General features: G+C 43.0%; 1 protein-coding gene across 2 annotated transcripts in view; it reads right to left on the reverse strand.

Annotated features, from left to right (window-relative positions):
- LOC106610147 (protein tweety homolog 2-like) overlaps window positions 1–27,269 on the reverse strand; it is a 98,487-nt gene that overhangs the window by 37,592 nt on the left and 33,626 nt on the right. For both annotated transcript variants that reach the window (XM_014209326.2, XM_014209327.2), the window contains exons 2-3: window positions 26,585–26,760; window positions 15,454–15,565 (exon numbers count right to left, since the gene is read on the reverse strand). In XM_014209326.2, the coding sequence (XP_014064801.1) occupies window positions 15,454–15,565; window positions 26,585–26,760 (288 nt within the window). The remainder of the gene's footprint in view (window positions 1–15,453; window positions 15,566–26,584; window positions 26,761–27,269) is intronic.

The raw sequence follows: 27,269 nt of genomic DNA on the forward strand, positions 1-27,269 counted from the left end.
CTACGCCCATCAGGACAGTACCATGAGGCCTACTGCTACACCCATCAGGACAGTACCATGAGGCCTACTGTACACCCATCAGGACAGTACCATGAGGCCTACTACTACACCCATCAGGACAGTACCATGAGGCCTACTACTACACCCATCAGGACAGTACCATGAGGCCTACTGCTCCACCCATCAGGACAGTACCATGAGGCCTACTACTACACCCATCAGGACAGTACCATGAGGCCTACTGTACACTGATTAGGACAGTACCATGAAGCCTAACGCTACGCTGATTGGGACAGTACCATGAGGCCTTCTGCTACACCGATCAGGACAGTACCATGAGGCCTACTGTACACTCATTAGGACAGTACCATGAGGCCTAACGCTACGCTGATTAGGACAGTACCATGAGGCTTAATGCTATGCTGATTAGGACTGTACAATGAGGCCTACTGTACACTGATTAGGACAGTACCAGTCACCTGTAATAGACAGCACACCTGGCTGGCTTCCTGCCCTACAAAAACATAGGATGTGTCCCAAATTACATCCTATTCCCCTTTTAGTGCACCCTATTCCCTATTTAGTGCACTACTTTTGACCAGGGCCCATAAGGCTAGGGAAAAGGGTGCCAATTGGGAGGCAGACCGAAAGATACAGTTTAGTAAATACATGCCTCTGGTGTGCTACTGTTATCTGATCCACTACCTAATTTCCACGGTTTTATTTCAACTCCTCAAGCTCAGGAGATGAAATCATTGCTGGGAAAGCATGTATCTAAGCCGCTGTTGGACTGCACGCGAATCTTATCTTAGCCTAGGGAGTCACTGGATCCTGTTGGTTGTCTATCGATTCGGTCTGATCCTCATCGTCGCGTTGCTTGATACTGTGCTATTGGGATGCAGCCTGTGTGTCACGGCTGTTTGACGGATCGGACCAAAATGCAGTGTGTTCGTAGTTCCACATATTTTCTTTATTGTGAAACTAAATCCAATACACGAAAAATACTTGAATACACAAAACAACAAACCGTGACGCAGAGAGGAAAACACACTACTCAAAAAAAATAATAACCCACAAAACAGGAAGAGAAAAACCCCTACTTAAATATGATCTCTAATCAGAGGCAACGAGGATCAGCTGCCTCCAATTAGAGATCAACCCAAACAATCCCAACATAGAAATAGAAAAACTAGAACTTAAACATAGAAATATAAAACATAGAACAACCCAAAACACCCCCGTCACACCCTGCCCTACTCTACTATAGAAAATGACATCATACTCGGGTCAGGACGTGACACTATGTCTCTGAGCCTGTTGGACAGTGTATTGAATTCATCCAATCACTTATACAGTTTCTCTCAATAAACAATTTGCCACACAATATTGGGTGTTATGGTAATTCCACAGAAAGGCATCCCCTTGACTAAGAACAAGTATGAATACATCATAGGACTTGAGACAATTGGTCAGTCAGTCACAGTCACATTCCTTAAAAATGCAGTACAGGATCTTAAGAACAACAAATTTGTAAGATATTTTACGAATTGGAAACGTACTGTGGCATATGAATTGCAAAAAAATGTAATAATAATAATATTATTTTTGCAGGACGTAACATATAATACGAAATCGATGACAATTGGATGATGTACTTAAGCATAAAACAGAGACCCGCTTTGGCTCGTGAGCACCATTTTCAAAACTACTGGCTGAAGTTAAACAATGCTCTGGAGCATCACTTTAACCACTGTACTATGGCGGTATTATTATATTTCAGCTTGAGATCAAGTTTGAGATACAAGATGCATAATTCTTCTTCTCCTGTGTCATGACGTTGCCCTGTTGGCAAGGTTTATGACCCCCCCCTAAATGCATGTCCCCCCTTTTCTCTCCACTCTACAGAATGGACTCTTGGGAAGCCCTTTTGTTAACATAGATAGAGTATTGTAACATCAAAAGGTTGGGGGGGAAAAAACAATCTTTAGGTAATCCAACCAGTTGAAAGTATCCGTTGGTACTTAAAGAATATGATGTCAGATCAGTTGTCATCTGAGACATTATTACTGATGATAAGACGACATAAACTGTATCTTGGAAAGTCTACACATTCTAGTTATCAGATTCATATGGAATTGTTGTGCAATTTAAATGTTTAAATTTTAAACTATTTGTGAAAAGATTAAATGTAATTTTAGCTTCTAAATGAGAGAATTGTTTCCATAAGTGAACTATGCTCACTCAGTGGCCCCGCCCAAGTGAACAGGCATTGGTTGTGAAATATGAAGCACGCCCTTCTCTCCCCCACTACAAAAGCCCATTGACGAAAGTCAACCTCTTGTGTTCCCGATGACGTGAGAACTGCTGTTCATACGTTTAAAAGGGCTAATATCAACTACAGAACTAAGCCAACCTCAGCGTGAGCTCTGGTTGTGAATGGTTGAATGACTACAACCTAACGATATTAACATTGTGTTCCCGATGACGTGAGGACTGATGTCCATACGCTTAAGGGGGAGAATTTCAACGTGGAGGTGATGATCGCCACGCTGGAAGGATGAATGTGATTATACCAGCCAGAATATAGCATGAGCTTATATTATGGCAACTTGATATGAACTTTGAACTCTTATTCACTAAAGAAGTAATACGTCCTAGACATCGAGTTAGCAGCAGCAGCTGTAAACGTGGGCTAGGAAAGGACGGACAATCTCTTCAGAAAGACAGGGTACACAAAGTATTCGTTCTAGCACACGACGATGGTACTACAACGTATCCGTTCTACCACAAGACATATTCCTCAAAGGACAAGGGAGATCTCTGCTGGGCAACCCAGAGTAAATATTTATTGCATTTTCCTTTACCAAATGGGAAATTATTTAGAATGCATAAGATTCGGTATTTCCGATAGCATAGCTTCATAAGGTCCGATAGAGACCCAATCCCTTTGTTCCCCATTCTTCCCGTTGCTTTCATTCAAACCCAACTCACTTTCTTTGTGTAACCAGCCATCATATCGGTTCCATCTGCTAGGGACGTTTACTTGTATGACATAATTATTAATCAACGTATGATCCATCCTGTGTATATGTAATTCTGTGTGATTATTTAGGTATTTAGTAAATAAATAATTAAACAAAATGTATTGATGATTCAACTTGTTAGCATGGGTTTGTGAAAATAACCAAGATTTTTACGACGTTCAGATGAGACTGAATAAGGTGACGATTGCTAATTGACTGCAATTGATATAAAAGATTATCAGGTCTTTAAGAGTTTATTCAGAAGACAACAGCTCTATAAACATTCTTCCGTGGTGCCCTGACTTCCTAGTTAATTACATGTACATGATTAGTTTAATCAGGCAATATTAATTACAGAGAATTTATTTGATAAAATAGCATGTCATATATCATTTAATCCATAGCAAAGACACAACACCGGGCTCTTACTCAAACTGATTGTCTCAGCTCAATGGCGAGGAGGAGAGGAGGTTCCTTCAATTACATTTGAATGGATGAGCTCAGAATGGATGAGGTCAGGCGTGAAATGAAACATGGCTCTAAAGTGCTGCAGCCGTTCTGTCTCCCAAAGATGGATTCCTTCTCCGCTGGTTAATTTTGGGTAATAAAATCTTGAAAAACCTCTTTATGAATATATTCAGCGCACTTACAAATGTTGTTTTTGCCATCATTGTAAGCCTGCCACACACACTATACGATACATTTATTAAAAATACGAATGAGAATGAGTTTTATCACAACCCGGCTCGTGGCAAGTGACAAAAAGCTCTTATAGGAGCAGGGCACAAATAATAATAATCAATAATTTTGCTCTGTATTTAACCATCTTACATATAAAACCTTATTTGTTCATTGAAAATTGTGAATAACTCACCACAGGTTAATGAGAAGTGTGTGCTTGAAAGGATGCACATACCTCTGCAATGTTGGATTGTTTTGCAGAGAGTCTCAGTCTTAATGGGGCTATGTGGGACGCTAGCGTGCCACCCGTGGTGCACCCTATCAACAGCAGGTGCATTTCAAGAGCGGCAAATTTGAAACCAAATAAATGTCAAAATTCAAATTTTTCAAACATACAACTATCTTACACCCTTTGAAAGATAAACATCTCCTTAATCTAACCACGTTGTCCGATTTCAAAAAGGTTTTAAGGCGAAAGCATAAAGTTAGATTATGTTAGGAGAGTACATTGACAATAGCTGTGTGTAATGTTTTGTCAATTCAAAGACAGGCGTCACCAAAACCATAAAACCAGCTAAAATGATGCACTAACCTTTTACAATCTCCATCAGATGACACTCCTAGGACATTATGTTAGACAATGCATGCATTTTCAGTTCTATCAAGTTCATATTTATATCCAAAAACAGCGTTTTACTATGGCGTTGATGTTCAGGAAATCGTTTCCCTTCAATAACCGGCAGTCAAGTCAGCACCAGAAATTAAATAATTAAAATTAGAAAACATTGGTAAAATATTATATTGTCATTTAAAGAATTATAGATTTACATCTCTTGAACGCAATCGACTTGCCAGATTTAAAAATAACCTTACTGGGAAATCACACTTTGCAATAATCTGAGCACTGCGCCCAGAAAAATACGCTTTGCGATACAGACAAAGGGCCATGTTGGAGAGATCTAAAATCGAAAATACTATGTAAATAATCCATTACCTTTGATTCTCTTCATCAGATGTCACTTCCAGGAATCCCAGGTCCATAACGAATGTAGTTTTGTTCAAAAAAGCTCATCATTTATGTCCAAAAAGCTCCGTGTTGTTAGCACATGATCTAAGCCCGCCGGACTTCACTTCATGAACATGGGGAAAAAATATATTTACGTTCGTTCAAACATGTCAAACGTTGTATAGCATAAATCATTAGGGCCTTTTTTAACCAGAACATGAATAATATTCAAGGTGGACGAATGCATTCTCTTTTAAAACGTTTTGGAACGAGGGTACCCAACATGACCTCGCGCGCCAGAGTCTAATCGGCCATCACCGTTCCAAGGCTCTTGTTTGGTCAGATCTCATAGTAGAAGATTCAAAACACTTTGTAAAGGCTGGTGACATCTAGTGGAAGCAATAGGAAGTGCCAAAACATTAATCAGGCCCTGTGTGTTTCAATGGCATAGGCTTAAAGGTAATTCAACACATCAGGTATCCACTTCCTGTCAGAAAATGTCTCAGGGTTTTGCCTGCCAAATGAGTTCTGTTATACTCACAGACACCATTCAAACAGTTTTAGAAACTTTAGGGTGTTTTCTATCCATATATAATAAGTATATGCATATTCTAGTTACTGGGTAGGATTAGTAACCAGATTAAATGGGGTACGTTTTTTTATCCAGCCGTGAAAATACTGCCCCCTAGCCCCAACAGGTTAAATCATTTTCCACACACAGTCTGTGCCTGTATTTAGTTTTCATGCTAGTGAGGGCTGAGAATCCACTCTCACGTGGTACATGGTTGCAAAGGGCATCAGTGTCTTAACAGTGCGATTTTCCAAGGCAGGATACTCTGAGCGCAATCCAGAAATCTGGCAGTGGCTTCTGATTAAATTCAATTTTCACGGAACCGCTCGTTGCAATTTCGATGAGGCTCTCTTGTTCAGATATCAGTAAGTGGACTGGAGGCAGGGCATGAAAGGGATAATGAATCCAGTTGTTTGTGTCATCTGCTTCGGGAAAGTACCTGCGTAATTGCGCACCCAACTCACTCAGGTGCTCTGCGATATCACATTTGACATTGTCCGTAAAGTTGAGTTCTTTGCACACAAAAAAAATCATACAATGATGGAAAGACCTGTGTGTTGTCCTTGTCCTTGTTAACGCAGACAGAGAAGAGCTCCAACTTCTTAATCATAGCCTCAATTTTGTCCCGCACATTGAATATAGTTGCAGAGAGTCCCTGTAATCCTAGATTCAGATCATTCAGGCGAGAGAATAAACATCACCCAGATGGTCAGACAAGTGAAAATTATGGTCAGTAAATAAAACTTTAAGCTTGTCTCTCAATTTAAAAAAAACTTGCCAATACTTTGCCCCTTGATAACCAGCACACTTCTCTGTGTTGTAAAAGCGTTAGATGGTCGCTGCCCATATCATTGCTGTGCAGAAAATACACAAGAGTTCACAGGTTTTGCTTTAACAAAGTTAACCATTGTCATTGTAGTGTCCAAAACGTCTTTCAAGCTGTCGGGCATTCCCTTGGCAGCAAGAGCCTCTCGGTGGGTGCTACAGTGTACCCAAGTGGCGTCGGGAGCAATTGCTTGTACATGTGTTACCCCTCCACTATGTCTCCCTGTTTGCGCCATCAGTACAGATACCAACACATCTTGACCAAAGTCAAGATGATGCTAGCAGCTTCACTTCACTGAAAACATACTGCAACGCCTATGTCTGAACAGGGAAGTCAGTGTTGCTCATTAGTCCTATTACATCTGTGTTCTTACACCTCCAAGTCTAGTGTTCTTACTCCTCCAAGTCTAACACAACAACTATGCACTTGCATATCCAGACCTTTACCTTAGACTTAACCACTTCATATCACTTTACCTTAAGATACCCTGAACCTTACTGTTAGATCTGCAGATACTGTAGGGTAGAATATCTACTTCTTAAGGTCTCTGATGCTTTATAGTACCATCCTGATGTTCGTGTTCTAGACGCAGCGCAGCATGGGTAAGGATGCCAAGGCTGTAGCAGCCAGTGGGGATGCCCTCCTGAAATCCCTTGTCTGGGACAGGAGCCAAACCTAGGAGTCTATAGGCCCAGATCCAGACCCAGGCCCATGTCCAGCTCTCAGTCAACAGCCCTCAGTCAGTCATCAGCCATCCCACACAAATTCTGCATCCAAAATGGCACCCTATTCCCTACATAGTACACTACTTTTGAGCAGAGCCCTATGGTGCAGTATTATTTGCTCACTATTTAGGGGATAGGGTGCCATTTGGGATGCACAGAGACCTCCAACCAGGCAGTTTATCACTGGTTGTCAACTTCATCTCAAACAAATCCCTTCTTCCTTCCCCTCAACAATTATCAAACATTCTCTCTCCAAGAGCTTGATTCCTTGAACATGGTTGCTTACGCTGTAAATAGTTCAAGTAAATCCTTCTTTCATCACAGAGTCAAATAACTAATCTTTCAACTCTATCGTTTCCAGACAAAGCCTATTACGATGAGAGCGTGTTTGGTTGAGGGAAATATGTTTACAGTTATGTCACTGGTAAGGTCCCAACCAGGGCTAGATAGAACCTTTCTCTCTGACTGACCCACACAGGCAGAGCTCTGATAGGCTGGTCCCACATTTGTTTGTGCTGTCTTTCCAACTCGTATGGTAATTGGCAGGAGTTGGCAAGACAACACAAACAGATCTGAGACCAGGCTAGAGCTCTGACTGTTGGCTGCCAAAATCTCTCTTCATTCACCATCTCCTTCCTCCAAGCCTCAGCAAAGAAGAAAACTATTTATTTATAGAATGTCTGCGGAGTTCATATGGGATATCAGTTAGAGATTATACAAGCATTCCAAATTCCCATAATTCCCTTTACGGTATGAAGAGCAGACTGTTTTCTGTCTTCTCCTCCTGAAACGAATGTCTTCTAACTGTGTGTCTGATTGTTAATTCAGATTCCCAGTCAGGGTTGTCAGCGTGGGGGGCAGACAGCTACACAACCATATGGTCCAGAACTAATGAACTAACTCAAACAAGCTGGAAAAAGTGATGGTGACTGTGAAGTAAAAAAGCAGCCATTGACTGTAACTATGAAGTCAACTTCCATTGATGGTGACTATTAAGTGTTTCCAAATCTGGCCCTCATACTATCATGGCCACCTAATCATCCCCAGCTCTCAATTGGCTCATTCATCCCCCCTCCTCTCCCCTGTAACTATTCCCCAGATCATTGCTGTAAATGAGAATGTTCTCAGTCAACTTACCTGATAAAATAAGGGTTAAAAATAGAAGTAAAAACTAATAATTAATTTCCATCACCTCCTAGTCTAAGACATCTGCTCCAATTCTGAGGAGTGTGGAGAGGCGGAGGAGATGTGGGCAGAAGCCAAAGCAGTCATTGCCATCAGAAAGAGGACTAACACCGAAGCAGCCCATCAGGACACCCGGCCACTGGTCCTCATCAAAGGTCTTTGTTTGCTTGGTTCACGGATGATTTTGGGGACCTAAAATCCCCAAAAGTCCCCACAAGGATAGTGAAAGGAGGAAAATTCTCCCTCATGGTGACATTTCCCACATATCCATGAGGATAAAGGCTATTTTGAGGTTAGGTTTAGTGTTACAATTAGGGTTAGGCTTTGAATTAGGGAAAAGGGGTAGTGGTTAGGTTTAGGAGTTAGGGCAAATAGGATTTTGATTGAAAATAGGATAGAAGAACAAAACGTATGTGGGTGGTTGTGTGTGTGGGTGGTTGTGTGTGTGGGTGGTTGATTGTGTGGGTGTGTGTGTGTGTGTGTGTGTGTGTGTGTGTGTGTGTGTGTGTGTGTGTGTGGTGTGTGATTGTGAAGAGAGACTGTCGTCTGTCTATAAGACACAGTAAGGCCTTTGTACCATCGGAGGACACCAACTATTTAACAGCTCAGATAGGAACTAGGCTATATTGGTTCTACATGCTGTGTGCTCAATCTCCATTAAAAGTGCATCTTAGTCTTGGACTAGGCTTAATCTGTGTCCGGTAAACCGACTGTCTGTTTTCGGGCCCAGATGTGTAGGTAACAGCTATGACACCGAGAGTAAGCTACAGAAACACTAATCCACTCCATTACCACAGATAGGGAGTTTATTCCTGCTCTTCAACAACAGACATAGAAGTCATCTGGAGTCTCTACGTCTGTCTCTCTGACGATGATGATGCACTTCCTGCCTCACTGCTGAGGAAAGTGACAAGGAGGCAGGATAGTGGGTGATGTGATGGTGATTTCATAATAAGACAGATGCTGCATTATCATTCCAGCCTCCAGGGGAGTGTGACATATTGGTCAGAGACCCACCAGAGAGCAGAAGCTTGGTGGTTCCCATGGCTCAATCTATAATTGGTTGAAGCAGGATTTGATTCCTGCATAGGCTACATTGAACACCTTCCTAATATTGAGTTGCGCCCCCAGAACCGCCTCAATTTGTCGGGGCAAGGACTCTAGAAGGTGTCAAAAGTGTTCCACAGGGATGCTGGCCCATGTTGACTCCAATGCTTCCCACAATTGTGTCAAGTTGGCTGGATGTCCTTTGGGTGGTGGACCATCCTTGATAAAAAAACTGCTAAGTATGAAAAACCCAGCAGCATTGCAGTTCTTGACACAAACTGGTGTGCCTGGCACCTACTACTGTCGTGTCCTTGGCATCATTAAAAGTGAAGACTATTATTTTATCAAATCAATTCTCTGTAATTATTATTACGTGATTAAACTAATCATGTAAATGTAATTAACTAGGAAGTCGGGGCACCAAGGAAAATCTTCAGATTACAAAGTTATAATTTTCCTAATATAACTCTTCAGATATTTTCATATCTGATCAATTAGTCTGATCAATCAATTCATTAATGAATTATTATTTACCTCATGTTAGTATCATTCCAAATGTCATAAATTGTTGGTTATCTGCCCAAACCCAGCCTTTACTATGAATCATCCATACACCAATTGTCTGAATCATTTATTTATTAACCTCTCTGGGCTAGGCGGGACGAATTCGTCCCACCTACTCAACAGCCAGTGTAATCCAGTGGCGCGATTTTCAAATACCTTAAAAATCCTATTACTTCAATTTCTCAAACATATGACTATTTTACAGCTATTTAAAGACAAGACTCTCGTTAATCTAACCACACTGTCCGATTTCAAAAAGGCTTTACAACGAAAGCAAAACATTAGATTATGTCAGCAGAGTACCCAGCCAGAAATAATCAGACACCCATTTTTCAAGCTAGCATATAATGTCACAAAAACCCAGAAGACAGCTAAATGCAGCACTAACCTTTGATGATCTTCATCAGATGACAACCCTAGGACATTATGTTATACAATACATGCATGTTTTGTTCAATCAAGTTCATATTTATATAAAAAAAACAGCTTTTCACATTAGCATGTGACGTTAAGAACTAGCATAACCCCCGCAAACTTCCGGGGAATTTACTAACAATTTACTAAATTACTCACGATAAACGTTCACAAAAAGCATAACAATTATTTAAAGAATTATAGATACAGAACTCCTCTATGCACTCGATATGTCCGATTTTAAAATAGATTTTTGCGAAAGTACTTTTGCAATAATCTAAGTACATAGCCCAGGCATCACGGGCTAGCTATTTAGACATCCGGCAAGTTTAGCCTTCACCAAAATCAGATTTACTATAACAAAAATGTTATTACCTTTGTTGTCTTCGTCAGAATGCACTCCCAGGACTTCTACTTCAATAACAAATGTTGGTTTGGTCCCAAATAATCCATCGTTATATCCAAATAGCGGCGTTTTGTTCGTGCATTCCTGAAACTATCCAAAATGGTAAATCAGGGTCGCGCGCATGGCGCAATTCGTGACAAAAAAATTCTAAATATTCCATTACCGTACTTCGAAGCATGTCAACAGCTGTTTAAAATCAATTTTTATGCAATTTATCTCGTAAAAAAGCGATAATATTCCGACCGGGAATCTCCTTTTCGGCAAACAGAGGAAAAAACACAAAGACGGGAGCAGCCAGTGCACGCGCCTAAGCCCACAGTCCCTTGATCGGCCACTTGAGAAAGGCGATAATGTGTTTCAGCCTGGGGCTGGAATGACGACATTCAGGTTTTTCCCGGGCTCTGAGAGCCTATTGGAGCCGTGGGAAGTGTCACGTTACCGCAGAGATCCTAAGTTTTTGAAAGAGATGTCAAAGAAAGACAATAAATGGTCAGACAGGCCACTTCCTGTAAAGGAATCTCTCAGGTTTTGACCTGCCATTTGAGTTCTGTTATACTCACAGACACCATTCAAACAGTTTTAGAAACTTTGGAGTGTTTTCTATCCAAAGCCAATAATTATATGCATATTCTAGTTACTGGGCAGGAGTAGTAACCAGATTAAATCGGGTACGTTTTTTATCCAGCCGTGTCAATACTGCCCCCTACCCTCAACAGGCTAACTAACTAAATAATCACAGAAATGCATAAACAAACAGCAGATCTGCTACTAACAAATGATAGGGAAGATTCCCTAGAGGGCTAAGCCAATATGACGGCTTGGTGGACAAAGGGAAGTGGGTGAGGACTGAGTGAGAGCGGGAAAGACAAAAGGGATCACTACACACAGTTGATAATTATATTAATTTAAATGCTAATTCTTTGCACATGAACGCTCACTCATTCGGGAATAATTGCAATCAATATATATTTACGCCCAGGTGTCGTCGTGATCTCTGTTGGAATCGTAAGTCCGTCTGCTGGAGAGTCAGTTCATCCGCTCTCTTTCTCTCTTTCTGGTTCTCTGAAGATCAAAGTCTTTCGTGGTTAGAATGGATACTTCAGAGTTCTCATAGAACAGATGTTTCAGCGGTTGTCGGTAATAGCATCCCAGGTTTACATCATTTCTAGCTGCAGACTAGTAATTAGTATCTAAGATTTGCTCTTATTCTGTCGGGATCGATAGTCTCAGAGTTGAACCATTTCCAGCCGTGTAGCCAATGCTCCACATGGTATGGTTAGGAATTCAATAACTATTCGCAATCACAGCTCACGCTGTGGGTTTGCTTAGTCTAAACTATTCGCAATCACAGTTCACACTGTGGGTTTGCTCAGTCTTGGTACTCAAACCTGTGCCACCTCAGCTGACACCGAGGCATGTGTGGTCTGAAGAGAATTTCCTCAGGAGGGGTTTTTATTCGTAACAATAGATAAGGCGGTTCTATGAAGCCTGATCATGTCTGTGCTCATGGGGGCGGGCCAATGACTTAGTTAAACTTTAAAGGGAATACAATTATCTCACATTAAAGGTTTAACATCATATTAATTTCACAAATAGTTTCATCTTTACTCATTCATTTTATACAAGAATTAGATGCAAACCCCATAATTGAGAAATGTACACATTCAGAGATATAGTTATGTGTGTTTCCTGTCCTTTCTGAGGTCACCAAATGAAAGTGTCCACGGACCATTCCCACCTTCTCACAAGTGGACATTTTGTTTCATATTCTCATTTTGGGGATTTAGGAGTTCGCCATGTGAAATCCTTTGTTCTCTCTGTGTCTCTCTTTCTGCATGGCCAAGGTGAGAGAGTCTCCGTCAGAAATTTACAACCTGAGATAACAGAACCTGGGTGTAGGAGAGAGTGGGAAGCCATGATCTATACCCAGAAAGGGCCATGTCATGACACTACCATACCCCGTTCAAAGGCACATAAATATGTTGTCTTGCACATTCACCCTCTGAATGGCACACATACACAATCCATGTCTCAATTGTCTCAAGGCTTAAAAAACCTTCATTAATCAGACTCCTCCCCTTAATCTACGCTGATTGAAGTGGATCAGTGACATCAATAAGGGACCATAGCTTTCACCTGGTCAGTCTTTTTTGAGGGGGATTTTACCCCCCTTTTCTCTCCTATTTCGTGATATCCAATTGCGATCTTGTCTCATCGCTGAAATCTCCAATGGGCTCGGGAGAAGCGAAGGTCGAGTCATGCGTCCTCCGAAACATAACCATCCAAAATCACGCTTCTTAACACCTGGCTGCTTAACCCGGAAGTGTCGGAGGAAACACCGTTCAACGGACGACCAAAATCAGCCTGCAGGTGTCCGGTCCAGCACAAGGAGTCGCTAGAGCGCAATGAGTTAAGTAAAGCTCCCCCCGGCCAAACCCTCCCCTAACCTGGACGGCGCTGGGACAATTGTGCGCTGCCCTATGGGATTCCCGGTCACGGCCGGTTGTGACACAGCCTGGGATAGAACCCGGGTTTGTAGTGATGCCTCAAGCACTGCGATGCAGTGCCTTAAACCGCTGTGCCACTAGGGAGGCCCAGAGCAGGTGTTCTTAATGGATAAAAGCATCTGCTCAGGCCTCCCGAGTGGCGCAGGGGTCTAAGGCACTCGTGGCGGGCCAGGCGCCTGCAAGCTGACTTCGGTTACCAGTTGGATGGTGTTTCATCCGACACATTGGTGTGGATAGCTTCCGGGTTAAGCGAGCAGTGTGTCAAGAAGCAGTGTGGCTTTGCAGGGTCGTGTTTCGGGGCACGCATGGCTCTCCACCTTCGCCAATTGGATATCATGAAATTGGGGGGACAAAAATATAAGCATCGGCTCAACCAGAATATTTAATCTAATACAGGATTAAGGAAATCTGGCTATATGTTCAACCATTAAGGTCTGCACATCACAAGGGACCTACAGTACATCCCAACATTTATGTGCCTTCACTGCCTATAAAATGGCTGGGTTAAAACAAGGTCGGATCCTTCTTAGCACTGAGAGAAAATAGAACTGAAATCCCACTGCCGAAACTTCCTGTAGAGTCCAGAGCATTATTATCTGAGTGACTAAAACACCCCGGAGAGAATGTGAGAGAATGGGAAATAAAGCTGGATTCTCTCTGTGTCATCATCAGTGCTTCTTAGCACTTAAAGAGGAAACCGAGATAGAAATAGTCAGGAAGGGCCTCACAGTGTAAAGTAGTGGGCACATGAAGGGAGACAGAAGGACGAGGATGGTTCTTTGTTCATGGGGAGTTAGACAGTCGCCCGGGGGATGGGGAGTAGGATTGGAGTGGGGGGGTTAAGAAGAGAGGGCAATTTTCAGCAGTATAATTGTAGAATCTAAAGCTATAAAAAAGCATTTGAGGTGTTTTCAAATCAAATCTAATTGTATTTGTCAGATGCTTTGTAAACAACAGGTGTAGACTAACAGTGAAATGCTTACTTACGGTCCCTTCCCAACAACGTAGAGAGAAAAAAAAACACAAGGAATAAATACACAATGTGCAACGATAACATGGCTATATACACAGGGTACCAGTACTGAGTCAATGTGCAGAGGTATGAGGCAATTGGGGTACAGTAGATATGTTTATATATAGGTAGGGATAAAGTCACCAGTCACCAATCAACAGTCATTGCGTCTGATGGCCTTGGTCTCCATGCCTAGCAGCTAAAACGGACACATTGGTACTCATGTGGGTACAAAGCACGAGAACAATGTCTGGTTGGACCAGCCTCCCAGAGTGTACATTGGAAGCAGCACACACAGAGACAGTTTCTTGGACCATGACCACACACACAGAGACAGTTTCTTGGACCATGACCACAGAGACAGTTTCTTGAACCATGACCACAGAGACAGTTTCTTGGACCATGACCACACACACAGAGACAGTTTCTTGAACCATGACCACAGAGACAGTTTCTTGGACCATGACCACAGAGACAGTTTTTTGGACCATGACCACACACACAGTTTCTTGGACCATGACCACACACACAGAGACAGTTTCTTGGACCATGACCACACACACACAGAGACAGTTTCTTGGACCATGACCACACACACACACACACAGACAGTTTCTTGGATCATGACCTGGCTGTGACTGCAGACATTATCACCATCACACAGTGGAGTTGGAGGGGGCTGGCTGTGACTCTAGACATTATCACCATCACACAGTGGAGTTGGAGGGGGCTGGCTGTGACTGTAGACATTATCACCATCACACAGTGGGGTTGGAGGGGGCTGGCTGTGACTGTAGACATTATCACCATCACACAGTGGGGTTGGAGGGGGCTGGCTGTGACTGTAGACATTATCACCATCACACAGTGGGGTGGGAAGGGGCTGGCTGTGACTGTAGACATTATCACCATCACACAGAGGGGTTGGAGGGGGCTGGCTGTGACTGTAGACATTATCACCATCACACAGTGGGGTTGGAGGGGGCTGGCTGTGACTGTAGACATTATCACCATCACACAGTGGGGTGGGAAGGGGCTGGCTGTGACTAGACATTATCACCATCACACAGTGGGGTGGGAGGGGGCTGGCTGTGACTGTAGACATTATCACCATCACACAGTGGGGTGGGAGGGGGCTGGCTGTGACTGTAGACATTATCACCATCACACAGTGGGGTGGGAGGGGGATGGCTGTGATTGTAGATATTATCACCATCACACAGTGGGGTTGGAGGGGGCTGGCTGTGACTGTAGACATTATCACCATCACACAGTGAGGTTGGAGGGGGCTGGCTGTGACTGTAGACACAGACAGTGGGGGGGATGAGAAAGACAAAGTAGTGGGTCTACTGGACCCACCAGGCTGTCGACCGCTCCCAGGGTGTGAGTGTTGTACAGGGAGTCGTCAGCTGTATGGTTATGTAGTGTATGGTAATGCAGTGGTAACGTAGAGGTAATATAGTATTGAGTCTGCAGTGCTACCCACCAGGCTGTCGACCCCTCCCAGGGTATGATTGGTGTTGTACAGGGAGTACGTCAGCTGGTACACCCCATCGTTGGTCTCGCTGTTGCCATAGAAACCCACTCCCACCGCAGCGCTGCACAGAGCGAGAGACAGGAAGGAAGGCGAAGGTTAGCTTTTGTTTGATAAATTAATGAGTATAGTACAAAGTATAAAACACACAGTACCGACGACTGATCCAATGAATTACTGATCTTCCTTTAAAGGAGGGTGGTTGAATTACTGATCTTCCTTTAAATGAGGGTGTATGAATGACTGACTTTCCATTAAAGGAGGGTGGTTGAATTAGTGAATTCCTTAAAAAAAAAAGTATTTAGCCACAATAATAAACTGTTATCTACTACCCTCTCATGACCTTTGGTCGGTCGCAGGGTGAGAGTTGAATTACCACCCCTGACATTTTGTCACTCCCAGGGTGAGAGTTGACTGCAATCTCTGAAATGGCAGCATGAAAGCTTAAGCATCGTTGCACATCCCCACCTTGAGGGCATCGTGCAGGCTGAAAGAATATGTTAGGTTGGTTGATGATTGTGAAAAACTTTGTGTGGGAACCGCCATTCTGTTTATTCAGTATAAAAACCTGAACAAGTAGGCCGCAGTTTTAGAGGCCGTCTTCTTGGCCGCAGTGACAAAAATCATATGTTTTAAAGCTAATTTCCTGTAATTCTACACATTTTGCCAAGGCTTATGCTGTGCTCTTATGCTATCGCAATGGCTCAAATATTATAACAAAATCAATGGAGGTCCATGCCATGACATTTTAGGAATTTTGGATTCTCTAGTCCAAAGTTTGGACACACCTATTCATTCAAGGGTTTTTCTTCATTTTTACTATTTTCTACATTGTACAATAATATTGAAGACATCAAACTATCAAATAACACATAAGGAATCATGCAGTAACCAAAAAAGTGTTAAATCAAAATATATTTTATATTCTTCAAAGTAGCCACCCTTTGCCTTGATGACAGCTTTGCACACTTTTAGCATTCTCTCAACCAAATTCCTTTCCAACAGTCTTGAAGGTGTTCCCACAAATGCTGAGCACTTGTTGGCTGCTTTTCCTTTACTCTGAAGTCCAACTCATCCCAAAACATCTCAATTGGGTTGAGGTTGGGTGATGTTGGAGGCCAGGTCATCTGATGCAGCACTCCATAACTCCTCTTCTTGGTCAAATGGCCCTTGCACAGCCTGGATGTGTGTTGGGTCATTGTCCTGTTGAAAAACAAATGATAGTCCCACTAAGCCCAAACCAAATAGGATGGCGTATCGCTGCAGAATGCTGTGGTAGCCATGCTGGTTAAGTGTGCCTTGAATTGTAAATAAATCACTGACAGTGTCACCAGCAAAGCACCACCACACCTCCTACTCTATGCTTCACGGTGGGAACCACACATCTGGAGATCATGCGTTCACCTACTCTGTGTCTCAGAAAGACATAGCGGTTGAAACCAAAAATCTCAAATTTGGACTTGTCAGATCAAAGGACAGATTTCCACTGGTCTAATGTCCATTGCTTGTGTTTCTTGGCCCAAGCAAGCCTCTTCTTATTATTGGTGTCTTTTAGTAGTGGTTTCTTTGTGGCAATTTGACCATGAAGGCTTGATTCACACAGTCGCCTCTGAACAGTTGATGTTGAGATGTGTCTGTTACTTGTGAAGCATTTATTTGGGCTGCAATTTCTGAGGCTGGTAACTCTATTGAACTCTAATTTACCAAATAGGGCTATCTTCTGAATACCACCCCTACCTTGTCACAATACAACTGACTGGCTCAAACGCACTAAGAAGGAAAGAAATTCCACAATTGAACTTTTAACAAGGCACATCTGTTAATTGAAATGCATTGCAGGTGACTACCTTATGAAGCTGGTTGAGAGAATGCCAAGAGTGTGCAAAGCTGTCATCAAGGCAAAGGGTGGTTGCTTTGAAGAATCTCAAACATAAAATATATTTTGATTAGTTTAACACTTTTTTACTACATGATTAAATATGTGTTATTTCATTATTTTGAAGTCTTAACTATTATTGTACAATGTAGAACAACCCTTGAATGAGTAGGTGTCCAAACTTTCGACTGGTACTGTACATATTTTATATCTGGATTTAGTCATTTAAGTTTACACTGAAAACGCATTACCATCCCAAAAATAATAGTTCTAATAATGTAGTCCACTCTCATACAGAAAAACAGAACTATGCACTATCATAATAAGTTTTCTGTATTACTCCAGGCAACCTTAGATTACTAACGTGCAGTGGGCAGAAATTCATTTCACTGTCTGTAAATGTCCTCTTTCTCATCCTCTTTTAGTTTGTGTTAACCTGTTGGGTCTAGGGGGCAGCATTTGCACGTCTGGATAAAAAAAATGTACCCGATTTAATCTGGTTACTAATCCTACCCAGTAACTAGAATATGCATATACTTATTATATATGGATAGAAAACACTCTAAAGTTTTTAAAACTGTTTGAATGGTGTCTGTGAGTATAACAGAACTCATTTGGCAGGCAAAACCCTGAGACATTTTCTGACAGGAAGTGGATACCTGATGTGTTGTATTGACTTTAAACCTATCCCATTGAAAAACACAGGGGCTTAGGAATATTTTGGCACTTCCTATTGCTTCCACTAGATGTCACCAGCCTTTACAAAGTGTTTTGAGTCTTCTGGAGGGAGATCTGACCGAACAAGAGCCATGGAACGATGATGTCCCATTAGACACCTGGCGCGCGAGTTCATGTTGGGTACCCTCGTTCCAATACGTTATAAAAGAGTATGCATTCGTCCACCTTGAATATTATTCATGTTCTGGTTAAAAAAGGCCCTAATGATTTATGCTATACAACGTTTGACATGTTTGAACGAACGGAAATATATTTTTTCCCCTCGTTCATGACGAGAAGTCCGGCTGGCTTACATCATGTGCTAACGAGACGGAGATTTTTGGACATAAATGATGAGCTTTTTTGAACAAAACTACATTCGTTATGGACCTGTGATACCTGGAAGTGACATCTGATGAAGAGAATCAAAGGTAATGGATTATTTACATAGTATTTTCGATTTTAGATCTCCCCAACATGACGTCTAGTCTGTATCGCAACGCGTATTTTTCTGGGCGCAGTGCTCAGATTATTGCAAAGTGTGATTTCCCAGTAAGGTTATTTTTAAATCTGGCAAGTTGATTGAGTTCAAGAGATGTAAATCTATAATTCTTTAAATGACAATATAATATTTTACCAATGTTTTCTAATTTTAATTATTTAATTTGTGACGCTGACTTGACTGCCGGTTATTGGAGGGAAACGATTTCCTCAACATCAATGCCATAGTAAAACGCTGTTTTTGGATATAAATATGAACTTGATAGAACTAAAAATGCATGCATTGTCTAACATAATGTCCTAGGAGTGTCATCTGATGGAGATTGTAAAAGGTTAGTGCATCATTTTAGCTGGTTTTATGGTTTTGGTGACCCTGTCTTTGACTTGACAAAACATTACACACAACTCTTGTAAATGTACTGTCCTAACATACTCTAAATTTATGCTTTCGCCGTAAAACCTTTTTGAAATCGTAAAACGTGGTTACATTAAGGAGATGTTTATCTTTCAAATGGTGTAAAATAGTTGTATTTTTGAAAAATTTGAATTTTGACATTTATTTGGATTCAAATTTGCCGCTCTTGAAATGCACCTGCTGTTGATGGAGTGCACCACGGGTGGCACGCTAGCGTCCCACCTAGCCCCAAGAGGTTAAGAACATAAGAGTACTGTTCATAACACAAGCAGTGGTTCCCCTCTCTTAGTAACCCTCCTAATATGTTATCTTCTCACTACCCTGCATAACCCTCTCCACCACACTAACACAACTCAATTGCTGTGGAGATAAACCTCGCTAAGCCTCTCTTGATTATTGGATCCTCATAAAACACCCACTTCCTCCTGTTATGTCTGGTCCATTAAAGTGCTACCAGAAGCGGCTCACAGGTCCAGTGGTAGAAGGGATGTAGGGACTTAGTCTAGGCTCGGAGGGAAACTTCAACCTTCCTCACAGTGCGTGTCCCTGCATGCGTCCCAAATGGAACACTATTTGCTATGGGCCCTGGTCAAAAGTAGTGTACTGCATAGGGAATACTGTAGGTTGCCATTTGGGAAGCTTTATGTGACTGTGATCCTTCAGTGGAGAAGCTTCCGCTTCACAGTCTGTCTCCCATTTCATTGGGAAATGACATTACGATTCTGTCCCTCGCAGCGTTATCCTGTCCTGTTTAGTACGGTAACAGTAATGTGTGTAGGGCAACTAGGACTCCCACACAGCGCAGAGTGAGAGACATGTATGTCAACGAATTGGCGAAGGCACTAGAACAGTCTGCAGCACCCAGCCTCACCCTACTAGAATCTGAATTAAAATGTCTACTGATGACCTGGTGCTTCTGTTCCCAACCAAGGAGGGCCGACAGCAGCACCTACATCTTCTGCACAGATTCTATCAGACCTGGGCCCTGACAGTAACAAAAAGAATGGTGTTCCAAATAAGGTCCACTTGCCAGGACCACAAATACAAAGTCCATCTAGACACCGTTGCTCTATAGCACACAAAAAAACTATACATACTGTACCTTGGCCTAAACATCAGCACCACAGGTAACTTCCACAAAGCTGTGAACGATCTGAGAGACAATGCAAGAAGGGCCTTCAATGCCATCAAAATAACATAAAATTCGACATACCAATTAGGATCTGGCTAAAAATACTTGAATCAGTTATAGAACCCATTGCCCTTTATGGTTGTGAGGTCTGGGGTCCACTCACCAACCAATACCTCACAAAATGGGAAAAACACCAAATTGAGACTGCAGAATTGTTTATTTTTATTTATTTTCGGTTTATTTATTTTCTCTTTTGTACTTTAACTATTTGCACATAATATGACATTTGAAATGTATTTAGAGACAGCGGGGTGGAGAGAGGGAGAAAAGGGGTTGAGAGAGAAAAAAGAGAAAGAAAGGGGATGGAGAGAGAGGGAGGGGGATGGAGAAAGAGAGCAAGGGGGGATGGAGAGAGAGAGAGAGAGAGAGAGAGAGAGGGGGGGATGAAGAGCGAGGGAGAAAGGGGTTGAGAAAGAAAGAGAGAGAGGGGATGAGAGAGAGGACGGAGAGAGAGAGAGAGGGGATGGAGAGAGGGAGAAAGGGGATGGAGAGAGAGAGAGAGAGGGGTGGAGAGAGAGAGCGAGAAGGGGATGGAGAGCGAGAAAGAGTGGGATGGAGAGAGGGGGTGGGTGGAGAGAGAGGGGGATGGAGAGAGAGAGGAGACAGAATATGCATCTCTCACCATGAATCAAGTATTGATGATGCATTACATAATGTCTGTGGGGCGTCTTTACTCTTTACACACCAAAACATTAGCCCGGTATCAAGAACACACCGTCGGGAATCTGCCTCCTTTCATGTTCCTGTATTTAAACAAGCTCTATGAAGCTAGAAACACACAGAGGCTGCATCCCAAATATTGCCTCATTGGATTTATAGTGCACTACTTTGTTTACTGTAAAGAGTGCCATTTAGGACGCACACAGAGAAACCTCAAAACATCCAGGTAAGAAATAAGTACAGTCTAGCAGATAAAAGCAGCCTGAGGAAATAGGTCTATCTTTTGAAGCACTGTATCTGAAATATCTCTGAATCATTGTCATTAATTAACAGGAGGATGGTAGGGGCCTGGAGAGAGAGACGAGGGATGGAGGGAGAGAGAGTTAGTAAACTCAGCAAAAAAATAAATGTCCCTTTTTCAAGACCCTGTCTTTCAAAGATATTTGGATTTTTATTAATTAACTTCACAGATCTTCATTTTAAAGGGTTTAAACACTGTTTCCTATGCTTGTTCAATGAACCATAAACAATTAATGAACATGCACCTGTGGAACGGTCGTTAAGACACTAATAGCTTACAGACGGTAGGCAATTAAGGTCACAGTTATGAAAACTTAGGACACTAAAGAGGCCTTTCTACTGACTCTGAAATACACCAAAAGAAAGACGCCAAGGGTCCCTGCGCATCTACGTGAACGTGCCTTAGGCATGCTGCAAGGAGGAATGAGGACTGCAGATGTGGCCAGGGCAATAAATTGCAATGTCCGTACTGTGAGACGCCTAAGACAGCGCTACAGGGAGACAGGACGGACAGCTGATCGTCCTCGCAGTGGTAGACCACATGTAACAACACCTGCACAGGATCGGTACATCTGAACATCACACCTGCGGGACAGGTACAGGATGGCAACAACAACTGCCCGAGTTACACCAGGAACGCCCAATCCCTCCATCAGTGCTCAGACTGTCCGCAATAGGCTGAGAGAGGCAGTACTGAGGGCTTGTAGGCCTGTTGTAAGGCAGGTCCTCACCAGACATCCCCGGCAACAGACAGGACTGGCAAAAAGTGCTCTTCACTGACGAGTCGCAGTTTTGTCTCACCAGGGGTGATGGTCGGATTTACGTTTATCATCTAAGGAATGAGCGTTACACCGAGGCCTGTACTCTGGAGCGGGATCGATTTGGAGGTGGAGGGTCCGTCATGGTCTGGGGCGGTGTGTCACAGCATCATCGGAGCTTGTTGTCATTGCAGGCAATCTCAACGCTGTGCGTTACAGGGAAGACATCCTCCTCCCTCATGTGGTACCCTTCCTGCAGGCTCATCCTGACATGACCTTCCAGAATGACAATGCCACCAGCCATACTGCTCGTTCTGTGCGTGATTTCCTGCAAGACAGGAATGTCAGTGTTATGCCATGGCCAGAGAAGATCCCGGATCTCAATCCCATTGAGCACGTCTGGGACCTGTTGGATCAGAGGGTGAGGGGCTAGGGCCATTCCCCCCAGAAATGTCCGGGAACTTGCAGGTGCCTTGGTGGAAGAGTGGGGTAACATCTCACAGCAAGAACTGGCAAATCTGGTGCAGTCCATGAGGAGGAGATGCACTGCAGTACTTAATGCAGCTGGTGGCCACACCAGATACTGACTGTTACTTTTGACCCCCCCCTTTGTTCAGGGACACATTATTATATTTCTGTTAGTCACATGTCTGTGGAACTTGTTCAATTTGTCTCAGTTGTTGAATCTTGTTATGTTCATACAAGTATTTACACGTTAAGTTTGCTCAAAATAAACGCAGTTGACAGTGAGAGGAGGTTTCTTTTTTTGCTGAGTTTAGAACTCCTCTTAACTCAGATAAATATCTGGTGGCCATCAGACAGAGACTAGATTGTCTCAGGTGCCATACGAACTGATCTAGATCCAGGTCCCTTCCGTCCGTCAAATCTTATTCACTGTGATCTAAAGAGCAAAACTGATTCTAAATCCGCACTCCTACTCCGAGACTCTTGACACATACGGCCCCTGGCCTAATTTGACTGAGTATGTGCATAGAAAACGTCTGTGGTCCTGTCATGTCCATTACGCACAAACTGGAAAAGAGGATGAGAGAGAGGACATTCAGAGAGAGATTCAGCCTCTGGCTAAAGAACTCCATCTTCAACTTCTACACATGCATTTCTCTTTGTGTGTGTGTGTGTGCGTCCGTGCTTGCACGGGTGTATATAAGTACTCTTTAACTTTGATTAGATCACAATGACGCATGTTCTCTATGGCAGGGTCAAGAGGGATAGAGATTTAACATTTACCATTGTAGCACACATGATATGCCAGATATCCCAATGAGTCATCGTCTGTCTTCTGTATGCACACACTTCTCCTGGGGTCCTGAGACGGATCACTTCCCCTGGGGTCCTGGGTCGATTCACTTCCCCTGGGCTCCTGGGTCGATTCACTTCCCATGGAGATCGCTTCCTCTGGGGGTCTTGAGACGGATCGCTTCCCCTGGGGTCCTGAGACGGATCACTTCCCCTGGGGTCCTGGGTCGATTCACTTCCCATGAGGTCTTGGGTCGATTCACTTCCCCTGGGGTCGGATCACTTCCCCTGGGGTCGGATCACTTCCCCTGGGGTCCTGGGTCGATTCACTTCCCCTGGGGTCCTGGGTCGATTCACTTCCCCTGGGGTCCTGGGTCGATTCACTTCCCCTGGGGTCATGGGTCGATTCACTTCCCCTGGGGTCCTAAGACGGATCACTTCCCCTGGGGTCCTAAGACGGATCACTTCCCCTGGGGGTCCTAAGATGGATCACTTCCCCTGGGGGTCCTAAGACGGATCACTTCCCCTGGGGGTCCTAAGACGGATCATTCCCCTGGGGTCCTAAGACGGATCACTTCCCTGGGGTCCTAAGATGGATCACTTCCCCTGGGGTCCTAAGACAGATAACTCCAACACAATGTAATAGTAAATATTTTAGTTCATATCTGACTACACAGCAAATGCATACCAGATCTAACAACACCTGAAAATGTACTTAAAATATCAGCTAACCACATATGATACAGCCATCGAATGCCTGACTGGCCAGTCAATGATGTGGCATGCAACCATTGGTTGATGCAAAGCCTGCATATCGAATCGGGCAAGAACTTGACCATTGAGGCGTACTATCCTCAATGATGGCCACTATACTACAAAACTCAGTTGATGTGGCCAAAATCCACCCATAAAAGTCTTATCCAAAAATAAATAATAGTTGCCCATAAAAGCTGTTCCAAAAATAATTATTTATGTTCAGGGAATGAACAAAACAAACTATTTTAAAAAGCTGTAGTCTGAAAATATATCCCCTGAAATAGAGAGTGAATACCACATAAAAAGGCTTTTAATCTTTTATCTCTGACAGAGGGACATTAATAGGAAAACAATTGGCCAGTTTTGAATCAGCATCCTTCCATGTTGGCAAAGCGGATCTGTAATAGAACCGTCTCTAAGAGCTCATAAAAGTGACATGAGTTAGGACACTATCATTTGTCTCCCTCTCGCTCCTCTCACACACAGCCTTCATGCAGGGCCGGTTAGATGGGGTTAATTGGTCAGCGTCTGTGTGCTAATGATGGGAGGCAGAACCCAGGACTACACAGCCAGCTTCTACATGCGACGTCATGGATGACAATAACAGTACACCACAACAGATCAGCAGCTAGCATGCAACAGCATCACAAGGAGAGATGAAAAATAGGGAGGAGAGAGAGAGAGAGAGAGAGAGAGAGAGAGAGTAATCCTCTAATAGCCTATCTCTGAGGTCTAGTTAGCAGTTATGTCATTAACATCAACTGTATGCTACCATCACAATACAAGCTGAATAAGATAAATACCACTACCAGTCACAAAATGAATGTGAAAATGTAAAGCTAGTCTGACACAATATGTCAAAGTAATGGGATTAGTATCTACAGTTGAAGTCAGAAGTTTACATACACTTAAATTGGAGTCTGTTAGGACATCTACTTTGTGCATGACACAAGTAATCTGTAAACAATTGTTTACAGACAGATTATTTCACTCATAATTCACTGTCACAACTCCAGTGGGTCAGAAGTTTACATACACTAAGTTGACTGTGCCTTCAAACAACTTGGGAAATTCCAGATGATGATGTCATTGCTTAACAGTGAGGGAAAAAAGTATTTGATCCCCTGCTGATTTTGTACGTTTGCCCACTGACAGAGAAATGATCAGTCTATAATTTTAATGGTAGGTTTATTTGAACAGTGAGAGACAGAATAACAACAACAAAAAATCCAGAAAAACGCATGTCAAAAATGTTATAAATTGATTTGCATTTTAATGAGGGAAATAAGTATTTAATGATACACAATAGGAACATGACACATTTACAACTTGATCTGCAGTAGGACGATGTAATGACAATCAGGAATTGGCATCAAAGTCACCAGGGCTTCACTGGCGTTCAACCTCCATTTTGTCTTTTACACCTTTGTCTCTGTTGCAGTTAACTTGAATCTCCTGTTTAACCTTTTTAGAGTCGTTCTCCTTTACTGGTTGAGTGCTTCAAGTTCCTTGGTGTCCACTACAGCCCTGTCGATGAGAATGGGGGCATGCTCGGTCCTCTGTAGCTGCAACTAAGTAAACTTGCAATTATCCTCCAATATCCCACCAGCTAAAACCTACCCTCATCCCAAGTTGCGTTGTCGTCCCAGTGACTGGTCGACCATCCCTGTACACATGGATCCTAGGGCCTTTAAGAGATAGGGCCCATCCTTTACGAAGAGCACATGGATTCGAGGGCCCATCCTTTTAAAAAAACACATGGCGACACCTACAGTAATGTCTCTGTTGGTAAACAGCGATCCCACTACTGCATTTAACCCTACAACGAGGATGATGGCGGACGTGTGTGTGTGATGGCTGACGAGAGGGAATGCCAGTGGCCAGCATAACTCAATAAGAGCAGAGCACTGGGTTGAGATTATTACTGTCACAAGATGAAGGACACAAGTTCCCACTCCTCCAAATAGATTCAATTAGGGCACTTTGTGTGGACGACCATCTCAGCTGAATCCCAAATGATACCCTATTCCCTACATAATGCACTACTTTTGACCAGAGCCCTATAAATCCCAGTCAAAAGTAGTGTTCTAAATAGGGAATAGGGTGCCATTATGGACACCTTATCAGTACAGATCAAATGATGTAACCCACACTGCCAAGGGATTCCTCGCAGGCCCTATTGGCTGACAAATTTTATAAGATAATTAATGTCTGTCAAGTTTTACCACAAAGAGAGAGTGAAGTAGTAAAGAAAAAACAGCTTTCCTTTGAAGTAAATTTGAGTTTGGCTCCTTTGATCAAAGGGTATTCACTCAGCTAATGTCATTTTAATAACTTTTCTTGATATATACTAACATCAATTAATGATGAGGGGAAACAAAAGGGGTAAACAACACAATTGTGAGGTTTACTTTCATTCAAGAGCTATCTCGAGAAACACTACGAAGGCAAACAGTAAGGTGACTTCTTTCTTGTCTTTTACTAAACATTTGGACTGCTGCGGCCGCCTACTGTAATTATGCCTGTGGACATCAGGACTATGAGCCAGCGTCCTAGTCCCAGAAAGAGACATGAGGACTATGAGCCAGCGGCCTAGTCCCAGAACAGAGAGAGGAGACTGTAAACACAGTAGGTTAGTAATTGTTCCTCACCAGCTGAGGAGTCCGGCCGTGACGGCGGACCAGGTGACACAGCAGGAGTTGGGGCTCTTGCTCTCCTCCTCCTCGTCGTCTTTCCGACAGCAGCACAGGCAGCTCAGGTAGATGGCCAGGCAGAGCAGGTTCAGGCCCAGCCCTGCAGCCATCATACAGGCCAGGAAGATTAATGACTACAGGGAGAGATGGAGAGAGAGAGCGATGGAGAGAGGGGGATATGGAGAGAGGGGGAGATGGAGAGAGAGTATCAGGTGTATCCATCCTAGAGAGGGAGCCCAATCATTTCCAGACCCAGGGACACATACTAGCCTGTGGTGACCGAAATGCCAGAACTGGACAGGAACCCAACATTCTCAGCACAAAGGGGGACAAACGCCTACCTGGAGGTGACAACATTCCCTCCCAAATATGCCCCCCTACACACAACTACGAAAAAACAACAAACAGCTCCTGCAGTTCTGTCGCACACTGGGTCTGTACATTGCTTCGTGCAAGGTTGGAGATTAACGGATTACATGTAATCCATTACATGTAAGGGATTACAAAAAATAATAATCAGTAAATGTAATCTGTTACGTTACCAGCAAAAATATTGTAATCAGATTACAGATACTTTTGAAAAACTATAATGATTACTTTTAAATTCAGAAAGGATGTTTGCGGAAAATAAATCTTTGACACT

The sequence above is a fragment of the Salmo salar genome, chromosome ssa01 (genome assembly GCF_905237065.1).
Source record: "Salmo salar chromosome ssa01, Ssal_v3.1, whole genome shotgun sequence".
In the NCBI taxonomy this organism is placed as follows: Eukaryota; Metazoa; Chordata; class Actinopteri; order Salmoniformes; family Salmonidae; genus Salmo; species Salmo salar.